Here is a 17,088-nt window from a genome sequence, read left to right as displayed (position 1 = left end):
TTCATAAATCAAGCTTTTAAGCACTATAAATTGTTGTTTTGATGTTTTCCTGGGAGCACACGTGAGTCAGAGTCACTTGTTTTCCCAGCATATGGCCCGTGAGTAATATTTCTCACATCTCGCTCACTTGGTTCTTTAGCTTGTCGAAAAGGTAGAGAACATTCAGACCATTTGAAATTGACAACAAGATACTTAGGCTATTTGGAAAACTGATGAGTCATAGACAAATGCTGCATTCTACTTTTTTAAAACCTTTCTTACCATTTTTATTTGCCGGTGAGACTCATACAGAATAGGGCTGCAGGATATATTGAAATATCACAAATGTGCATATTAGGGTTGCACAATATATTGGAGTCATCAAAATATTGCAATAAGCATATTGAAATAATTAGTAACTGAATCATTTTAACACTTTCAAAACATTATGTATCGTCAACGTTTTTGGTCAGTGCAACAGCAGAATATCAGTGATCAGGAAAAATATGAAATGGATGAATTTTGAGTTTTAAAATGTATTTTAATATAGTTCAAATTGATTTTACCAACTTAAAGCATTATCGCATTGCGTACCACACTATTTAGCAAGCTACCGCATACTGCGATTTTCTAGTGCATAATGCAGTGGTTTACAATAACTGAATGATTGTAAAAATAGTCAAAGTTTTGGGACAATGGACACTGCAGAGAAGCTGGCGAGACTGAGAGTCACAGAAACAATGTGAATCTTGTATATTTACCGTACTTTTACGGACTATAAGCTGCACCGGAGTATAAGCGGCATTATTTAAAAATGCGTCATTAAGACGAAATAACATATATAAGTCACAGTGGAATACGTCACATTTATTTAGAAAATTTTACAAAAACCAAGCCAAAGACCAGACATTTAATCTGGAAAGGCAAGTTATTCAACTAAACAATAGCAGACAGAACAGCAGGCTGAATAGATGTCTGTACGTTAAAGTAATATTATAAGTTATTTAAACGATAAACCATAGCATACAGAACTTACCTGGAAGGTTAAATAGGCTAAATTAACCGAACAAGCCAACTAGCGTGAAGTTCGCATACTCATCATTCCACATCACTGAATCCACTGAATTACACGAATACAGAAGCAGCATATGGCCACTCTCGCGGCTGTAGACGGTAATGTTGTCTCTTGCTTCATAAATGTCAAAATTAAATTTGAATTTACTATACTCTTATCATCAAGCAACCATCTACCATTATTTTTTTTGTTTATGTCACATTAAAGCGTTTGCCCTGAATTACTAAGCTATTACTGAGATACGTGCCCATTAAAAGTATTCAGATTAGGTGATGATGTTTTCGGTCTGATTTGTACACCTATTGCAATCCTGATAGGTCGACGTTTTTACACGTGTTTGTCTATGATTAACAGGCCAGGGTAAACAGTCAATCTGAGTGTTTTGGGTCCATTTTATCCCTTTGAATGTACATTATCCTGCATATTGAGAGTAACTTTTGTCTTCTTAACAAGATTCATGGGCTGAGAAGCCAGCATTTGGAACAGCTTTGGATGAGCACCTAAAGCGCAGTGGCAGAGAGATAGCGCTCCCATTAGAGGCCTGTGTCATGATGTTACTGGAGACTGGAATGAAAGAGGAGGTATGACAGGACCGCTACAGTGCTCATCATGCACATCAAACATTATATTATGGATATATAACAGAACTCTTTTTGTATCCATTCAAAACATAAGTTTGTTAAATCATAAAGCAACTATCGTTCATGATCTCTTAGCTTCCAATTGTGTTGGCACATCTCGGCACTGTAAACAAAGTTGGTTATACAGTACTGTGCAACTCTTAAGGGGGTCGCACACTGGCCGCGCAGCGCCGCACTGCGTTGTTCTAAATAACTCGAACACATTGTTTTCTATGAGTATACACACACCGCGCCAACAGGTGGCGCCTGTCCTTGCAGCCCAGCTACAACTCAAGAAGCTGCTCAAATCCCTGTCGGGCCACAGAGCGCCACTCACATAGTTTAACATTAAATAACATCATATTTGTCCCAAATCATTAACGATTAACATTGGCTGCTAACGTAGATTTTGCATTTTGAAGTAGACGCTATCTGATGAAGCTCGCGCTATTTAATGTGCACTTCCGGTTTACGATACCTCCGTGTTGTCCTAGACGCGATGCGGCGCGACGCTGACCTGCGGGGCCGGTGTGCGACCTTTAGGCTGCCATCACCAGCTTTGTTGTTTTAGCAAAGTTTTAATGTCCATCCATATTTATTTTTCACTCTTTTTATTAAGATACAAACAGAAAATACAGGAAATATGTACATAAAATTAAAAACAAAACAATTTTCAGAACTAAATGTCTTCTTCAGGCATCAGTCAGTTTTTAGTGTGACCTCTCTTGGCATGAAACACATCTTGAGCTTTTTTGAGGAGACTGAAGTCCTGAAGTCATTCGATTAGAATTAGAAATTAGGATTTAATTTAATTTAGGTTTAAGAGATCCTGCAGTTGCCTGCGATTTTTCAAGTGAAAGGGGAGTTTATCCTAAATACTTGACACTTCAGTTTATAAATGTATACTGTTTTAATACTACATACACATTTTCTGTATTTTCTGGATGTATTCTAATAAAGAGACTATAAATAAGTATATATGATCACTATACAATTGCAAAAATAACACATCTGATGGGAGCATGGTGCGCTAAGACTTTTGCACAGTACTGTACTTAATAAAGTAAAGTACCTGGTTGCCCTAAAATTTTGAACGAATTCAACTTAAAAAAATATGAGTTGAAAAAAATTTCTTTGTGTTAACTAATATTTTTAAGTTTAAAGGCGCTCTAACCGAATCTGTGAGATGTCACTTTTTGTTGAAGTTTGAACTGTTTTCAAACAAACGGAGCATAGCTAACTCCTCCCCCTCTCTTCCGTGCTTTCATGAACGTGCCCAACCCCCACCCCAAATCCTTCTTGTTGTTTATTGGCTGGAACACTTTGTTTTGTTTCTGGTGGTAGGTTTGGCCACTGTGTTTATATTGTGGAGCGTAGGCTGTCTACAGAGATCTTGGTTTTTTACAGTTTGATCAGTGGACAGGCAGCAAGCAGCTGGTAAGGAGATGTTTGCTGTATGTAACAAAAAAATGTTTTATGGTCTAAAACGCGTGAATTCGCTTAGAGCACCTTTAATTAAAATTTTAAGGCAACCAGGTAATTACTTTTTTAAGTTGAACCAACAAATCTTTTTTCCAGTGTAAAATTCTATGAAATGTGAAATCGTCTACTACCGTATTATAAAGCAAGCGAAAACCAGTACGCATAATGAATGGTATTTTTAAAATCTGCATGAAAAACAGCCAATATTTTTTGTATGCATCGGATAAACATTTTTTGAACCCATAAGGCCTAAATACTAAATAACTAAATACTAAATAAACTATATTTATGTATGTCATAGGTTGGCAAGCATATGAGCAGGATTCAACGCAAATTATTTTTTATACTGGCCCAGTCGGCCCAGTGGTTCAGGTTTTCACTTGCCCTGCCAAAATTTTTACTGGCCCCGTCAAAAAAGATTTCAGTGTCACATATTTAAAATAATAATTCCAAATGCGAATATAATGTATACATTTACAATTCATGCATTATTTGTTAAGACAATTGGCAATAAAGTTCAGTGGACCAGATAAAGGATTATCTGAGAAGTTAACGTTCGCAATGCTTAAAATGTGTCTCTGTGGTAACATTACATAAGAATACATACAGACACCGGGCAGTCCATAATGAGCCCTGCATATGAGTCACATGACAATGAAAACTGCATGGCAGATGTAGCATGTCTATAATGTATTCATAATGCACCAACACATACTATACAGAATGCACTGTTTAAACGATTGATGAGTAGGTACTGTATTTCGGTATGTATTGTCACAGTATGCCATTTCTGATGCATTCTGTGCATCCTAAAAGTATCTTAATACTTTTAACATATGAAAAACGTTATTAGCTGCAGAAACGTAGGTTGTGGTGGCAAAGTTGCTTTGTACTTTCTGTACGAACAACAAATATTTAGTTCAAGAAACTAACAGACTTTCATACTTTACCTTATTTCTCTGTGTTTTGTAGGGTCTTTTCCGAATAGCAGCAGGAGCCTCGAAACTGAAGAAGCTGAAGGCAGCACTGGACTGCTCCACTTCACAGCTAGAGGAGTTTTACTCTGATCCACACGCTGTTGCTGGTATAGTCTGTTTTATGTGTATTAATAATATTTTTATGTCATTTATACCCTCCTAATTTGAAAATAATCTTTCTTGCTTTCAGGGGCATTAAAGTCGTATCTTAGAGAATTGCCCGAACCTTTAATGACCTACCAGCTGTATGATGAGTGGACTCAGGCATCCAAGTAAGCCATTCTGCTGTTTTAGTAATGAAAAGTTTTATAACTATTTTATTTTTGAGTTGTTAATTCTGTGCTTTTGCTTTGTCAAGCATTCCTGACCCAGACAAACGGTTGCAAGCTTTGTGGGTCACCTGTGACCAGTTACCAAAAAACAACAAGGCAAACTTTAGGTTAGTTTCAGAAACGTCTAAATGTGAAGAGTAAATTGTACAGCAACAAGGGTTGAGGAATTAAAATGATTTATTTTGCCCATTATGAATACATTTGTTGCATTTTACAGATACCTTGTTAAGTTCCTTGCCAAGCTTGCCCAGGAGAGCGACATAAACAAAATGACCCCCAGTAATATTGCCATTGTCCTTGGACCCAATCTACTGTGGGCCAAAACTGAGGGGTAAGAGTGTTCATCTGAGCTCTTCAAACACTTCTTTTTTTTTTTTGGCTGTGAAAAGTCTCTTCTTTGTACCCATAGGAGCCTAGCAGAAATGGCTGCTGCAACCTCTGTTCATGTGGTGACTGTAATTGAACCCATCATTCAACATGCAGACTGGTTTTTCCCTGAGGGTAGGGGTGTAATGCATCCAGTTTTTCCCAGTGCAAATTTTTGCAATGAGGTTCAAGGTTACCCAGCCGGTTTTGATTTTCTTAACTTTGTTTATTCTTCAGATGTGGATTTTAACGTATCTGGTATGTTTTCAATGCCTACACCCCTACCGAACAATGTCAACCACCTGACCCCACCTGATTATGACTCGGGCACTATAGAGAGGAAGAGACCTGGTAGCATGGTGGGCCCTGATGGGGAATTACCTCGAAAAGACAGGTATTCACTCTGATATGTTATTTCACATCAAATCTTTAAAGAGGTTTAAAGCTTAAATCTAGTCACTCAGGGGCTGTATACACAACGTTTTCAACCAAAAACAGGAAAACATTTTATACATATTGGTGCTGAGAAGAGAAATGTTTGAAAATGGGTTTTTGAAAACTAAACAGTTATCGTTTCCGTGTAAATGACAAAAACGCAAATCTATGAAAAGGGTGATGCCATGCGCATGCATACTATTACATGTACATCCTGGAGGCATACGCGAGCACTTGGCAACCATAACACAATGGAGGCCTACAGGAGTATGTTTGTGCTACTTAGTAGAGTTTATTAAATTTTTACAAAATTTAGTTTTATAGTCCTGTCCTGTAACCTCATCGCACTTCCAAACAAAATTGATTGATGCTTTCGCCATCATGATTGTTTGTATGTATCACTCTGTAGAAGAATGTGTATGTGCGCAGATGCATAGTGTTGTTTTAAAAAGCAGCATCGCCAACTACTGGCCTGGCACACCTACTACAGCATTTTTTTAAGTTGTTTTCACAGATCTTTAAAAAATCCAAAGGATTTTTTTATTTTTAGTATAAAAAAAATTGTGTGTACGTCAGATTATTTCCTTTGCTTCACAAAGATCTACAGTTGATTTAGAATCCATTTAATTAACCATTCACTTAAATGAACATCTCAGCTGTCAAACAGATCAGATTATACTCACCATTAACCATCTTGGGTATTGTCTGTTCTACTGATAATTCTCATGCTATTCCTTTTAACCCTGCAATGTATGTGGGTATGGAGAGCCAGATTACTCAAAATTATTACAAAATGTCAATACCTCAATTCATTTTGAGTTGATTTCTGTAGCGCTTTTCACAATTTGGCATCGTTGCAAAGCAGCTGGCGGGACTACAGTTTTATAAATGGGGTGGCCAAGGCTACTTTAGAGGGTCCATTTAGTCCATGAAAGAAAACGTTGTATAACCCTGTATCAAAAAAGCATGAATTAATCTCATGATTGCTAATTACTTCACATTACACATTAGAGATATTCCAACTGCACTGACCGCGTTACTAGCACATATGTAAACATAATGTAAGGCTGATTTTAAACTATTTCTCACATCGAATTTACTGTTTGTTAATGAAGCAAAATATCTAATGTTGAAGGGTTAGTCCATTTTCTTAAAAAGAATACAGATAGTTTGCTCACCACCATGTCATCCGGGGTGTTGATGTCTTTCTTTGTTCAGTCGAGAAGAAATTATGTTTTTTGGGGAAAACATTCCAGGATTTGGATGGACTTTAATGGACACCAACACTTATTAGTTTTAATCCAGTTTAAAATTGCGGTTTCAAAGGACTCTAAATGATCCCAAACGAGGCAGTAGGGTCTTATCTAGCAAAACGATTGTCATTTTTGGCAGGAGAAATAAAAAATATGCACTTTGAGACCACAACTTCTCGTCTTCTTCCGGTCCTGTGGCGCGCCAGCTCAACCTCACGCAATGCGTCATCACGTCAAGAGGTCACGGATGACGTATCGAAACTACGCCCCAGTGTTTACAAGTGTGGAGAAAGAGCACCATTCCGACGTTGTAGTATGTGGAATGATACTAATTAATGTCTTTGTGTCAGATTATTGTTTAAAATGGTCCACAAATGTGCGTTTCATATATGTAACATGTGAACTTTCGACGTCATTACGCAATTGCGTGAGGTCGCGCTGGCTCGTCGCATAACTGGGGAAGGCGGGAGGTTGTGGTTTAGAAGTGCTTTTTTTTCTTGCCAAGAATGACAGTCGTTTGGCTAGGTGGGACCCTTATGCCTCCTTTGAGTCCTTTGAGGCTGCGTTGAAACTGTTGAGTGTTGTGGTCCATTAAAGTCCATTGAAATGAGAAAAATCCTGGAATGTTTTCCTCAAAAAACGTGGTTTCTTCTCGACTGAACGGAGAGACACATCGGCATTTTGGATGACATGGTGGTGAGTGGATTATCTTTTTTTTTTTGGGAAAATTTACTTATCCTTTAACTGCAGTCACTTTCATAGAAGTTGGTCAGCAACCTCCAAATAGCATAACTCAACACTAAGGATTTTTTGCAAAAAAATTTAAAAATAAATATGGAGTAATCTTTTTTTACAAAGTTACAAATGTTAGTCGAGAAGCAGTGAGCGATTTTCTCTTCTTATTTTGTTATTTAAAAACATGTAAGACTGAATGCAATAAAATGTTATTCCATGAGGACATTTGTTTACAATGATACTTTGATAAATGTTTTGTGTATTTGTCAGTTTCAACCAAAAAGACGCAAACATGTACTCATTTAAGCACTGTGCATGTGCGCTATTGAAGCGCTGTACAGGGAACACGATGCGTATTGCGTTTTCAAGTTCAAGGCGGCAGTCAAAATAAACACATCAATCGACAGGAATTGAATTATTGTAGGGAGTGAAACTAGCGCCTTAAATTTGGGGTTTTACCCAGGGTGGCCAGCCTGATGTCAGGGGGTCCAGTGCCACCCCGGACACCCCTCTGTCTCCACCACTGTTAGTTATACATAGAATATATACATATAAAACAGAAGCTTATGAAATATTGCTAAGCCTCATGATGTATTTTTCAAAAATGCCATGTATTCTATATATCAGCTGCAAATTAAAATAGTCTGTAGGTTTGTAATTGGAACATAATATTCATTAATGCTATTTAGCAAATGTGCATCTTTTATATAAGATGTACACTACCATTCAAACGTTTTTAAAAAAACTTGACTGAAATGTTTCTCATTATCTTAAAAACTTTAATCTAATGTTATATGCTTAAATGTTTAAATAATTGTGCAACATAATAATCACTTTCATTAGAAAACTTTTTACAACCAAGATGATATTATATTTTTGAAATGGATGAGTAAGACTGAAAAATGAAGGGAAAGTAGCATATAAGAGGCCTATATGGGACCTGCTTCAATACTGAAGTTGATAAAATGCCAAGAGAACTTTTTACAAATTGAAGGGAAAAGGTGGCTACACTGAAGATGCTAAAATATAACAGTTTTGGTTTTAATTACAACATAATTCCCATAGTTACAGCTGAGATGAGTTTACGATTGTTCTAAAATGTGGGAAAAATGAAAGAATATGTGTTTAAAACTTTTGAACAGTGGGGTATGTCTAAGCGATACTAATTAAAGGAATATTCCATTTTCTTGGAAGAGGGGTCCAGATGGTTTGCTCACCACCATGTCATCCGGGGTGTTGGTGTCTTTCTTTGTTCAGTCGGGAGGAAGTTGTGTTTTTTGGGGAGAACATTGCAGGATTTTTCTAGTTTTGATGGACTTTAGTAGAGCCCAACATTTAATACTTAACTCAACACTTAACAGCTTTTTTTAACGGAGTTTCAAAGGACTATAAACAATCCCAAACAAGGCATAAGGGTCTTATCTAGCAAAACGATTGTCATTTTTGACAAGAAAAATAACAAATATACACTTTTAAAGCACAACTTCTCATTTAGATCCGGTCGTCATGCGCTAGCATGACCCGACGCAATACGTCATGACGTCAAGAGGTCACAAAAGACGAATGCGAAACTCTGCCCCAGTGTTTACAAGTGTGTTGAAAGAGGACCGTTCCAACGTTGTTGTATGTCAACTGATACTAATTAATGTCTTTGTGTCAGTTTATTGTTTACAATGGTCTGCAAATGTGCGTTTTATATATGTAACACGTGACCTCCCTACGTCACTATGCATTTACGTTAGGTCGCGCTGGACCGGACCTAAACGAAAAGTTGTGCTTTAAAAGAGCATATTTGTTATTTTTATTGTCAAAAATGACAATCGTTTCGCTAGATAAGACCCTTATGCCTCGTTTGGGATTGTTTATAGTCCTTTGAAACTCCGTTGAAAAAAGCTGTTAAGTGTTGAGTTAAGTATTAAATGTTGGGCTCTATTAAAGTCCATTAAAATGAGAAAAATCCTGCAATGTTTTCCTCAAAAAACATAATTTCTTCTCGACTGAACAAAGAAAGACATCGGCATTTTGGATGACATTGTGGTGAGTAGATTATCTGGATTTTTCTTTTAAGAAAATGAAATATTCCTTTAATACAATATTTACATATGTCATTAAATAAATAATAAAATCATAAAAATGATATCCAGTCTTTTTCCAGACACTCTTATCCAAAGCGCACTACTTAGGCAAAGTAGTTCTTCAAAGTAGTCCCAGAACAAACAAATAAAATGTCTACTTTGCACTTTGAATTAAAGCATATGTCAAGTGCATGAATGTGATGTAAATACTAATAAACTTTTTTACTGATTTAATTTTGAGTAATTTTGCTTTCCATATTTGTGTAAGGGGTCAAACAATAATGACCATTATCTTTTCTGTGGTGTCCCTCTCCTGGGAATTTTTTTTTTTTTGGCACTCGTGGTATCTGTGCTGTCTCCTCTTTCTGTAGCTCTGCTAATAAATTAATGGACCACAATCCTCGTAGAGGCTATACAGTACCTAGAAAGCAGCACGCTTCTCCTGCCTACCAACCCCCACTGCCCCCGGTGGAGGCTGCAGGTACTGCAGGGAGTCAGCCTATGGCTGAGTTTCTGCTCCAGCAGCCTGCGCAGGCAGGTCTGGGTTTAGAGGGTTGTCAGACTGGGCTGGCTCTGGGGATGGCTGCCCTGGCAGCAGCGCAGCAGCTTCTAGCCCAGCAAACCGAGGAAATCAGGTAAGATGCCTGCGGTGTGTGCTGAACCGGTGCTGTGCATGAATAAACCGTCCCTGCATGCACTGTGTAGTAGCCATGGAGGAAAAAAATTCCTAGCTTTTTTCTCTCCGGTGTTTATTACAGTGATTCCTGTAGCAATCCAAATAAAACAGCTTAAAGGAATAATTTACCCTATTCCTTTAATATGCAAATAAGATGTTTGCTGTCAATTCAAATTAAATTATTGCTTTAATTGCTTAAACTTCTTGACCAGCTGGACACCGTAACATTGGCTCAACCTAGTTTGGAGCTGGACTACCTGTTTGTTTTTCCAATAGCAAAATAGGGAAATGTTCAGCCATTGTTTTCCATTTGGTAAAATTAGCGGCATAAAATGCTACACTTCCTCTTTAAATCCATGTCCATGGAGTTTGTATTAAAAGGTTGTTTTTCTTTTCTCAGTTCAAAGAGTCGAGACTCTGCGTCCACTCCTCCAGCTCAACGAAATGGCACCGGAGGATCCGGACAGCTGAATGTGGGCACTCCTGTGGCTGGATCTACAGGACCCAGTCCTCATATGGCACGCAGAGGTTAATGCACATCACTGTCATCCCATGTACGAAAGCTACAAACATCAAAAAGATTAAAGTATCTAAAAATTCTCGTATTATTTATAGGTACAAAGAAGCCCGCCCCAGCTCCTCCTAAACCAGCTAACCCACCACCAGGGCAACCAACCAATCAGCCAGCACCCCAAACCTCTACTGGCACCCCTCAGTCCCTTAGCCCCTCCCCTAGACCGCTCTCTAGTTACTCACCAACCAATCTGAGCCCCACACAACCACAGGCTCAAACCAACACAACACCACGTCGTCACTCGAGCAACCAGCCTCCAATTCAGGCGCCCAGCCATCCGCCCCCTCAGCCTCCTACCCAAGCCACGCCCCCTCTCCAACCCAGCGCTTTTGGCCAGATGACTGGCGAACCAGGAGAGGACGTCTCTCCTCCAAGCACTCCCACCCCTCCAAGCACCCCTCCGCCCATAGCAGTCTTTCAGGACAGTCCGGGTCCCTCCGCTCCGCCGGCTTATCAGTCAGGGTCTCTCCCTCGCCCAAGGCCCGTGCCTAAACCACGCAACAGACCCACCGTCCCCCCTCCGCCTCAGCCTCCGGCAACAGGAAATGACAGCAATGGAATTTGCAGCGCTGCCTTCAAAACAATGGGTGAAGTGCATATTTTTTCCCATCGCTTCTGTTTTTTGTGTGTGTGTGCTTGTGTAACAGCTGGATAAATCCTACTTTGCAAATTATGTGACGCTGTCTGTGAAGCCCAGGCTAAAGTTTTGTAATCAAATTATGAGCATCAAAGTTTGAAGTAATATTTAAAAGCAGTTTAGCTGCAGATCTAGTGCTATAACTACCGGTGTAATAATTTACCCAACAATGCCTTAAAGGGATAGTTCAACCGAAACTGAAAATAAAAAATGTCATAATTTTCTCATCCTCATGTCCTCATTTTCCACGTACAGTACGCGTGCACTACTCTGATGACGAAAAATTGTTCCACACCCTTGTGTACAAGTAAAAAAATTGACCATACGTTGGACTTTAGCAGTAAACGATGTAAATTTTTCTCCATTTAAACTAAGAGGATCAGCCCACTAAAGCTCTTTTCACACAGAGATTACGGAAAATACAAGGAAAATACATCCGGAATTTGTCCAGGATCATTTCATTTTTGGTTCATTCACATTGCCTCAGTTTTCGAATTATGTCAAAGCTTATAGGGGGTCCCCTAGCTAAGCCCCACCCCCCAGCCAAGCCCCACCCTCCCTCATTATAGTGTTGCTGTGATTTCACAAAGTAAGATGTGATCCTGGGTCAACAATCATCTGGTCCTGGTTTTAATCAAAACCCTAAACATTTTTTACCCCAGAAAAATGGGGTTGAAATAGGGTGGACCTCAATGCCTATTCTCAAATTACATAATTTTACTATATAGTAGTGGTTAAATGGATTACATTACGTTTTTTGAGTCATAGATCGAATAATTTTCGGATCAGCAAAACTGGGGGTGGGAAAATAAAATTTAGAAATTATGAGCATACAAAAATAGAAAAGAACGTAAAAATAGAGAAGTTAAAAATAAAGTAAGATCTAACAGTAGTATTTATTAAATGAATAATAACACTTTCTTCTTCATTGTATAAATTGTATAAAATAAATCTTTTTAAAGATACAGAAGTGATTTTCCTTTGTTTTTTGTTGTTTAATTAATATAAGTGACACAAACGTAATCAGATAAGAACTGCTACTTTCAGACCAACACAAAGATCTGATTTCTTTCTGAACTGAATGTTTTTATGAGAATAGGTGCCAAGACTGTTGTATTTCGAGATAATTTTGTGTTTGCATGCTTTAGAATCACGCGTTTCCGTGCGTCCGCTTATGAGTGTGCGTTCATTTGAGTATGTATGTGTGTGTGTCATTGTCTGTGCGCACACAAACCAGCTCACTTTAACATCTTGCGCTCAAATAGTTGAAAATCGCTTGCATTTTTACATTTGCAAGGTTTAAAAAACACATGCAAAAGATAAACTTTCTATAAATAGTTATTTTTTTCTAAATGATGCGTATTTAAGCGATTAGTATTATATAACTTTCATTTATTATCATTTATGCGTGATTTCTTCTGCTTTCCCAATAAAATACTTGTGTTTCTTTTGACTTGGTTGACCAGCCGTCAAACCCCTAACCCTAAAGATTACTAAATATTTTTACCGCCACTGAGGCGAAAATAATCCACACGCAGGGAGGGACATTAACTCGTCTGTCAATTCCTTCAGAAAACAGCATGAGGCGCACTTGAGAGTATATTTATTTCAGACAGAAATCATTTGAATTAGTTTATTGCAAAATAATGGACAGTATCGCTTTGTGACAGTGCAACATGAGAATTTTAAATTCATGTAGTATTTTGATTTTAATAAAAACCAGGGGACCCCCCTAATTTATATTTTTGTGCTTTATGGGGGGTCCCTTAAGGCTTATAGGAGGTCCGGGACCCCCCCTGACCCCCTCAATTCCAACACTGCACTGCGTATGATTTTGATAATGATTTTCTGGAATCTGTGCGTGCATTTACACACAGACCGGAAAGATCCGGTAAAGACATGTTTCAATTTTCAATTTTATTTATATAGCACATTTACAACAGCCACACGGCTGACCAAAGTGCTTTACAGTGCATAAAATATTACACATACACTTATCAAAGCAAGTATCAAAACAAGCTAAAATAAGAATTTAAATTGTTAAAGGAATAAAATAACCAGTTTAAAAGAAAGTCATATAAATATAAACCATATAAATATGTGTGACATATTTTTTCATGTGTCTGTTCTGTCATGCTGGTAAATGATCTTGGCTTCAGCGAGAATAGTGACGAGCTCCCTGATCCCTGCTTCAGTCCAGTTTGCCGAATTTCTCGTCATTAATATTGATCTGCGTTTAAAATCCCTGTGTCAAAGAGCAGAATCATAACGTCTGGTTGCGGTGACACGTGTATCCTTACTACGGCACGCCCCTTAAGGCATTGTTTCTGCATCTTGTTCACACAGAATGCTTTCCATGTATTTTACGGCAATGTTACTAGGTCCGATTTTAATGCGTTTGCATTCACACAGAAGCCTCTCTGCCAATTTTACAGAAATTTTCTAGGACCTAAGTGCTGTGTGAATGAGGTTTAAGTCATACAAGAAACAATGAATGATTAGTATGTGGACCCTTTAAAAATCACTGTCTAATACTTCATAAACATATGCCTTGCAGATCCTGGGATGACTTTTAAACCACTGGGTCGTGCCTTCGTTCCTGAAATCGCTGTTGAGAACCCTGTTACCCAACTCAAGGATGCGGATCTGGACACTGAGAGCACCGTTCTTTAAACGGGTCGCCTTGAATATGGCACCTGTTCCCGTAACCAATGGATTGCTTGAAGGGCTGCTCTTCTCACCATTACCAAAGTGTTTATCATTTCTAATGCTCTTTGCTTCAGACAATCATCAATCCCAGTGGCACCAGGGAAATGTGCGTCCCCAGGATGTAGCACACCTGTTTTTGATACGGCAGAATAAAGACTTGTATTGCGCGAGGAATATTAAAGTAAGGGACTGGTATGTACTGTATGGTGAATTCGGTGAAACTGATCAGATTGTTATGAGGTACTTGTAGGTGAGTATTAAGTGGCCTTAGTTAAACAGAAGCTGTGGAAGACACTACATAAAAAAGCAAAAAGAAAATGTAGCTTGTGACTGCAGGTCTCCGGTCAGCTAGTTTGCATCACATTCACATTCCTTAAGGTTGATATCTTTTTTTAATTTGCAAACATTACTGTTTCAGTTTGGATATTAGTTACATATATTAGTTTAAGGTATATAAATTCCCAAAGGATCATTTTCTGCCCTTTTACAGCTGACAATGTCATGTTTTTCATACCGGGGCATTAATATTACTGGACTGAGATAAAAAATGTGGTAGTGTACTGCTCCACTATGTGTAACAGTCATTCGGATCTGCATATGTGAAAGAAACATTTTCCTATTGGACATGACTGTCAGTTTATGTGATGGAAAAGGTGAGCGCATGTGCTTTAGTGATATTCTGGTATATTAATTCATATGTTATGGCTTTGTTTGTATGTTTACCAGGCCTTGGCAAGATAGCTTTGTATTCCCCTCCTTTTACCACAGACATGGTACCAAAAGTAGGGGGGGAATATACCACTTTTGTTCAAATTTTCTGTACTTTAGCTAAGAGAGGACATACTTGCTTACATTTTTCCTTAAATACTCCCACAATCACAGTTAATGTTTTGTTAAGATTGTAATTTAACCATTTCAAAACAGCCGACTGATGAATACAACTAGCACTGCTGATATGCAAGATCTTAATGTTCTCTATCACTTTTTACTGTATATGACAACACTGCTTTAAGTGAACAAAACATTTTTTTTTTGCCATGTTCACATTGTTATTGAGAGTCAGTTTCATTTGAGAGAAAAAGTAGGCAGTAATGTCCGCTGTTAGCTTTTTTTTTACTTGCCTTTACCATGCTGCCTTACCCAAATACACTTACCAGGGCTATTTTACAAAGGAGAAAAAAAATGACTTTACACCTATGAAACTAAACATGTTGATGGTGTATTTAAAGTTCAGAGGTTTCATGCCAGAAGACATTATCTTTAAAAAATTGGAAAATGCAAAAATAAAAACGCTTGGTATTACTGCTTGTAAAACAGAAACTTGTTGTAGTGTTTATTTAGTTGCTGCTGATCGGGCTCATCTTTGTGATCCGTTCCATGAGTTTTTGTTTAATGTAGATAAGGCACAATTTATAGTAAAAAAAAAGTGTATGATTGTTTGACTGCTAGGCATCACATTAACCAGACATTTTTTGAAAAGTTGCCCGCCAGTATATTTTTGTGGTTTTCACAAAATGCCTTCCAGGAAAATTTTCTTCTAGAAATATATAAACATACAAATATATCTAATGAAAGAACAGACCATCTGCTTTCAAACAAACAATAAACAAACAAACAAACAAAACTGGAAAAAACATTTAATCCTATCTTTTTTTTTTCTGCTTATAAACTCTTAAATATGGGTATGGGTATTTTTCATAAAAGAATACACATTTTTTAGCAAAATAAATGAAATGAAATAAATGCATTTTTGTGAAGGAATTTGTTAGAGATCAGATTCAGAATGATTATCAAAACATACACAGTTTTAAATTAGTTTAAAAAAATTTGCTCCAGTTTTTTATAAATTGGGCCATCTAGTGGATAATCGCAGTATTAAAGACTACCATAAAAACTTATCAGGAACACATTTTTTATGCAAATGTTTTCTCTTAATTGATGAGATAACTCGTCAGTGGAGGGGAAAGAGTTAACTATGATGAACGTCTATACCTTTAACCAGTCTGGAAGAGGGCGCACTGGCAGAAACCTAAATGCTAGATTTAGGTTTCTGTAGCAATAGCCAACAATATATTGTATGAGTCAACATTTTTTATGCTAAGGATATTAACCCTTTAACTGGCGTAGCCCTTTTTGAGTAGGGGGTTGGTGAAAAGGTGATATACACCTTTAAATTAATGTAACTCTGGCATTTTTAATTTTTTTTGGTCTAGAAGCCTAATTTTGGTTTTAATTTTGGTAATTTTTGGTTTTAAAGAAGACACTTCAACGTTTTTTAGGGAAGTGTCTAGAGGTGAAAATATTATTTTTTTAAAGCAGTTTACATTTATTTGTAATAAATAAAAATGCAATATAGTATAATTTTTAATACATAAAATTGTCAAAAAACTGAGGTTTGTGCTGGTTTGCTTTGAGGTTTGCTGCATACTTGTGTCACAAATGAATAAATTACAGTTTTTTGAATAAATTAAGGTTTTGAAATATGGAAACTACATTCTTAGACCTTTCCAACAATATATAGTTTGTTGTGATAGATTAACATTTACATAGAAAATATTGAAATAAACGTAGGTGTCCCGCTCATGGGACAGCGGCAATTAACGGGTTAAAGTTGTCCAGATGAAGTCCTTAGCAACACATATTTCTAAAGATAATTTTTTTTATACATTTACAGTAAGATAATCTACAAAATAATCTTCATGGAACATGATCTTTACTTAAAAAAACAATTTTCTCAATATTTAGATTTTTGGCACCCTCAAATTTCAGATGAATAAATAGTTGTATCTTGGCCAAATATTGTCCTATCCAAACAAACCATACAACTTATGACTGGTTTTGTGGTCCAGGGTCACATATAGTTAAAGAGATGTGAATTTTCAGGAGTTATATTTTCAAACGAAAATTCAATAATCAATCACTTTCCCAGTTGATACAAATACACCTTAATACATTTTAAAGGGATAGTTCACCCCAATACGCAAACTGCCATTATTTACTCACCCTTATGTCATTTGGTCCTCCGTGTCTCTCTTTGTTCTTCAGAACCCAACCACACAGATTTCAAAAAGTGTTGTTTTAGGTTTTCTGGTTACTATCTGTGTGTATGGTGACTGCCTCTGTAATGAGCTTGTGTTCTACAAATAACTTCACTTGTGCTGTA

The 17,088-nt window shown here is 37.3% G+C and overlaps 1 protein-coding gene across 2 annotated transcripts in view; it reads left to right on the top strand.

Annotated features, from left to right (window-relative positions):
• arhgap17a (Rho GTPase activating protein 17a) overlaps positions 1-15,245 on the top strand; it is a 39,438-nt gene extending 24,193 nt beyond the window's left edge. Inside the window, exons 10-20 of one of the 2 annotated variants that reach the window (XM_073866841.1) lie at positions 1,508-1,635; positions 4,129-4,240; positions 4,324-4,405; positions 4,492-4,572; positions 4,683-4,796; positions 4,875-4,966; positions 5,069-5,225; positions 9,701-9,964; positions 10,406-10,533; positions 10,621-11,166; positions 13,774-15,245. In XM_073866841.1, coding sequence (XP_073722942.1) covers positions 1,508-1,635; positions 4,129-4,240; positions 4,324-4,405; positions 4,492-4,572; positions 4,683-4,796; positions 4,875-4,966; positions 5,069-5,225; positions 9,701-9,964; positions 10,406-10,533; positions 10,621-11,166; positions 13,774-13,889 — 1,820 coding nt within the window. In that variant the 3' untranslated portion in view covers positions 13,890-15,245. The remainder of the gene's footprint in view (positions 1-1,507; positions 1,636-4,128; positions 4,241-4,323; positions 4,406-4,491; positions 4,573-4,682; positions 4,797-4,874; positions 4,967-5,068; positions 5,226-9,700; positions 9,965-10,405; positions 10,534-10,620; positions 11,167-13,773) is intronic. The other variant, XM_073866842.1, reaches the window with a different exon arrangement.
• The last annotated feature ends 1,843 nt before the right edge of the window (positions 15,246-17,088 follow it).

The sequence above is a fragment of the Misgurnus anguillicaudatus genome, chromosome 4 (genome assembly GCF_027580225.2).
Source record: "Misgurnus anguillicaudatus chromosome 4, ASM2758022v2, whole genome shotgun sequence".
NCBI lineage: Eukaryota > Metazoa > Chordata > Actinopteri > Cypriniformes > Cobitidae > Misgurnus > Misgurnus anguillicaudatus.
The sequence above is the reverse complement of the archived record's forward strand: the minus strand, read 5'-3'. Positions and strand labels throughout refer to the sequence as shown.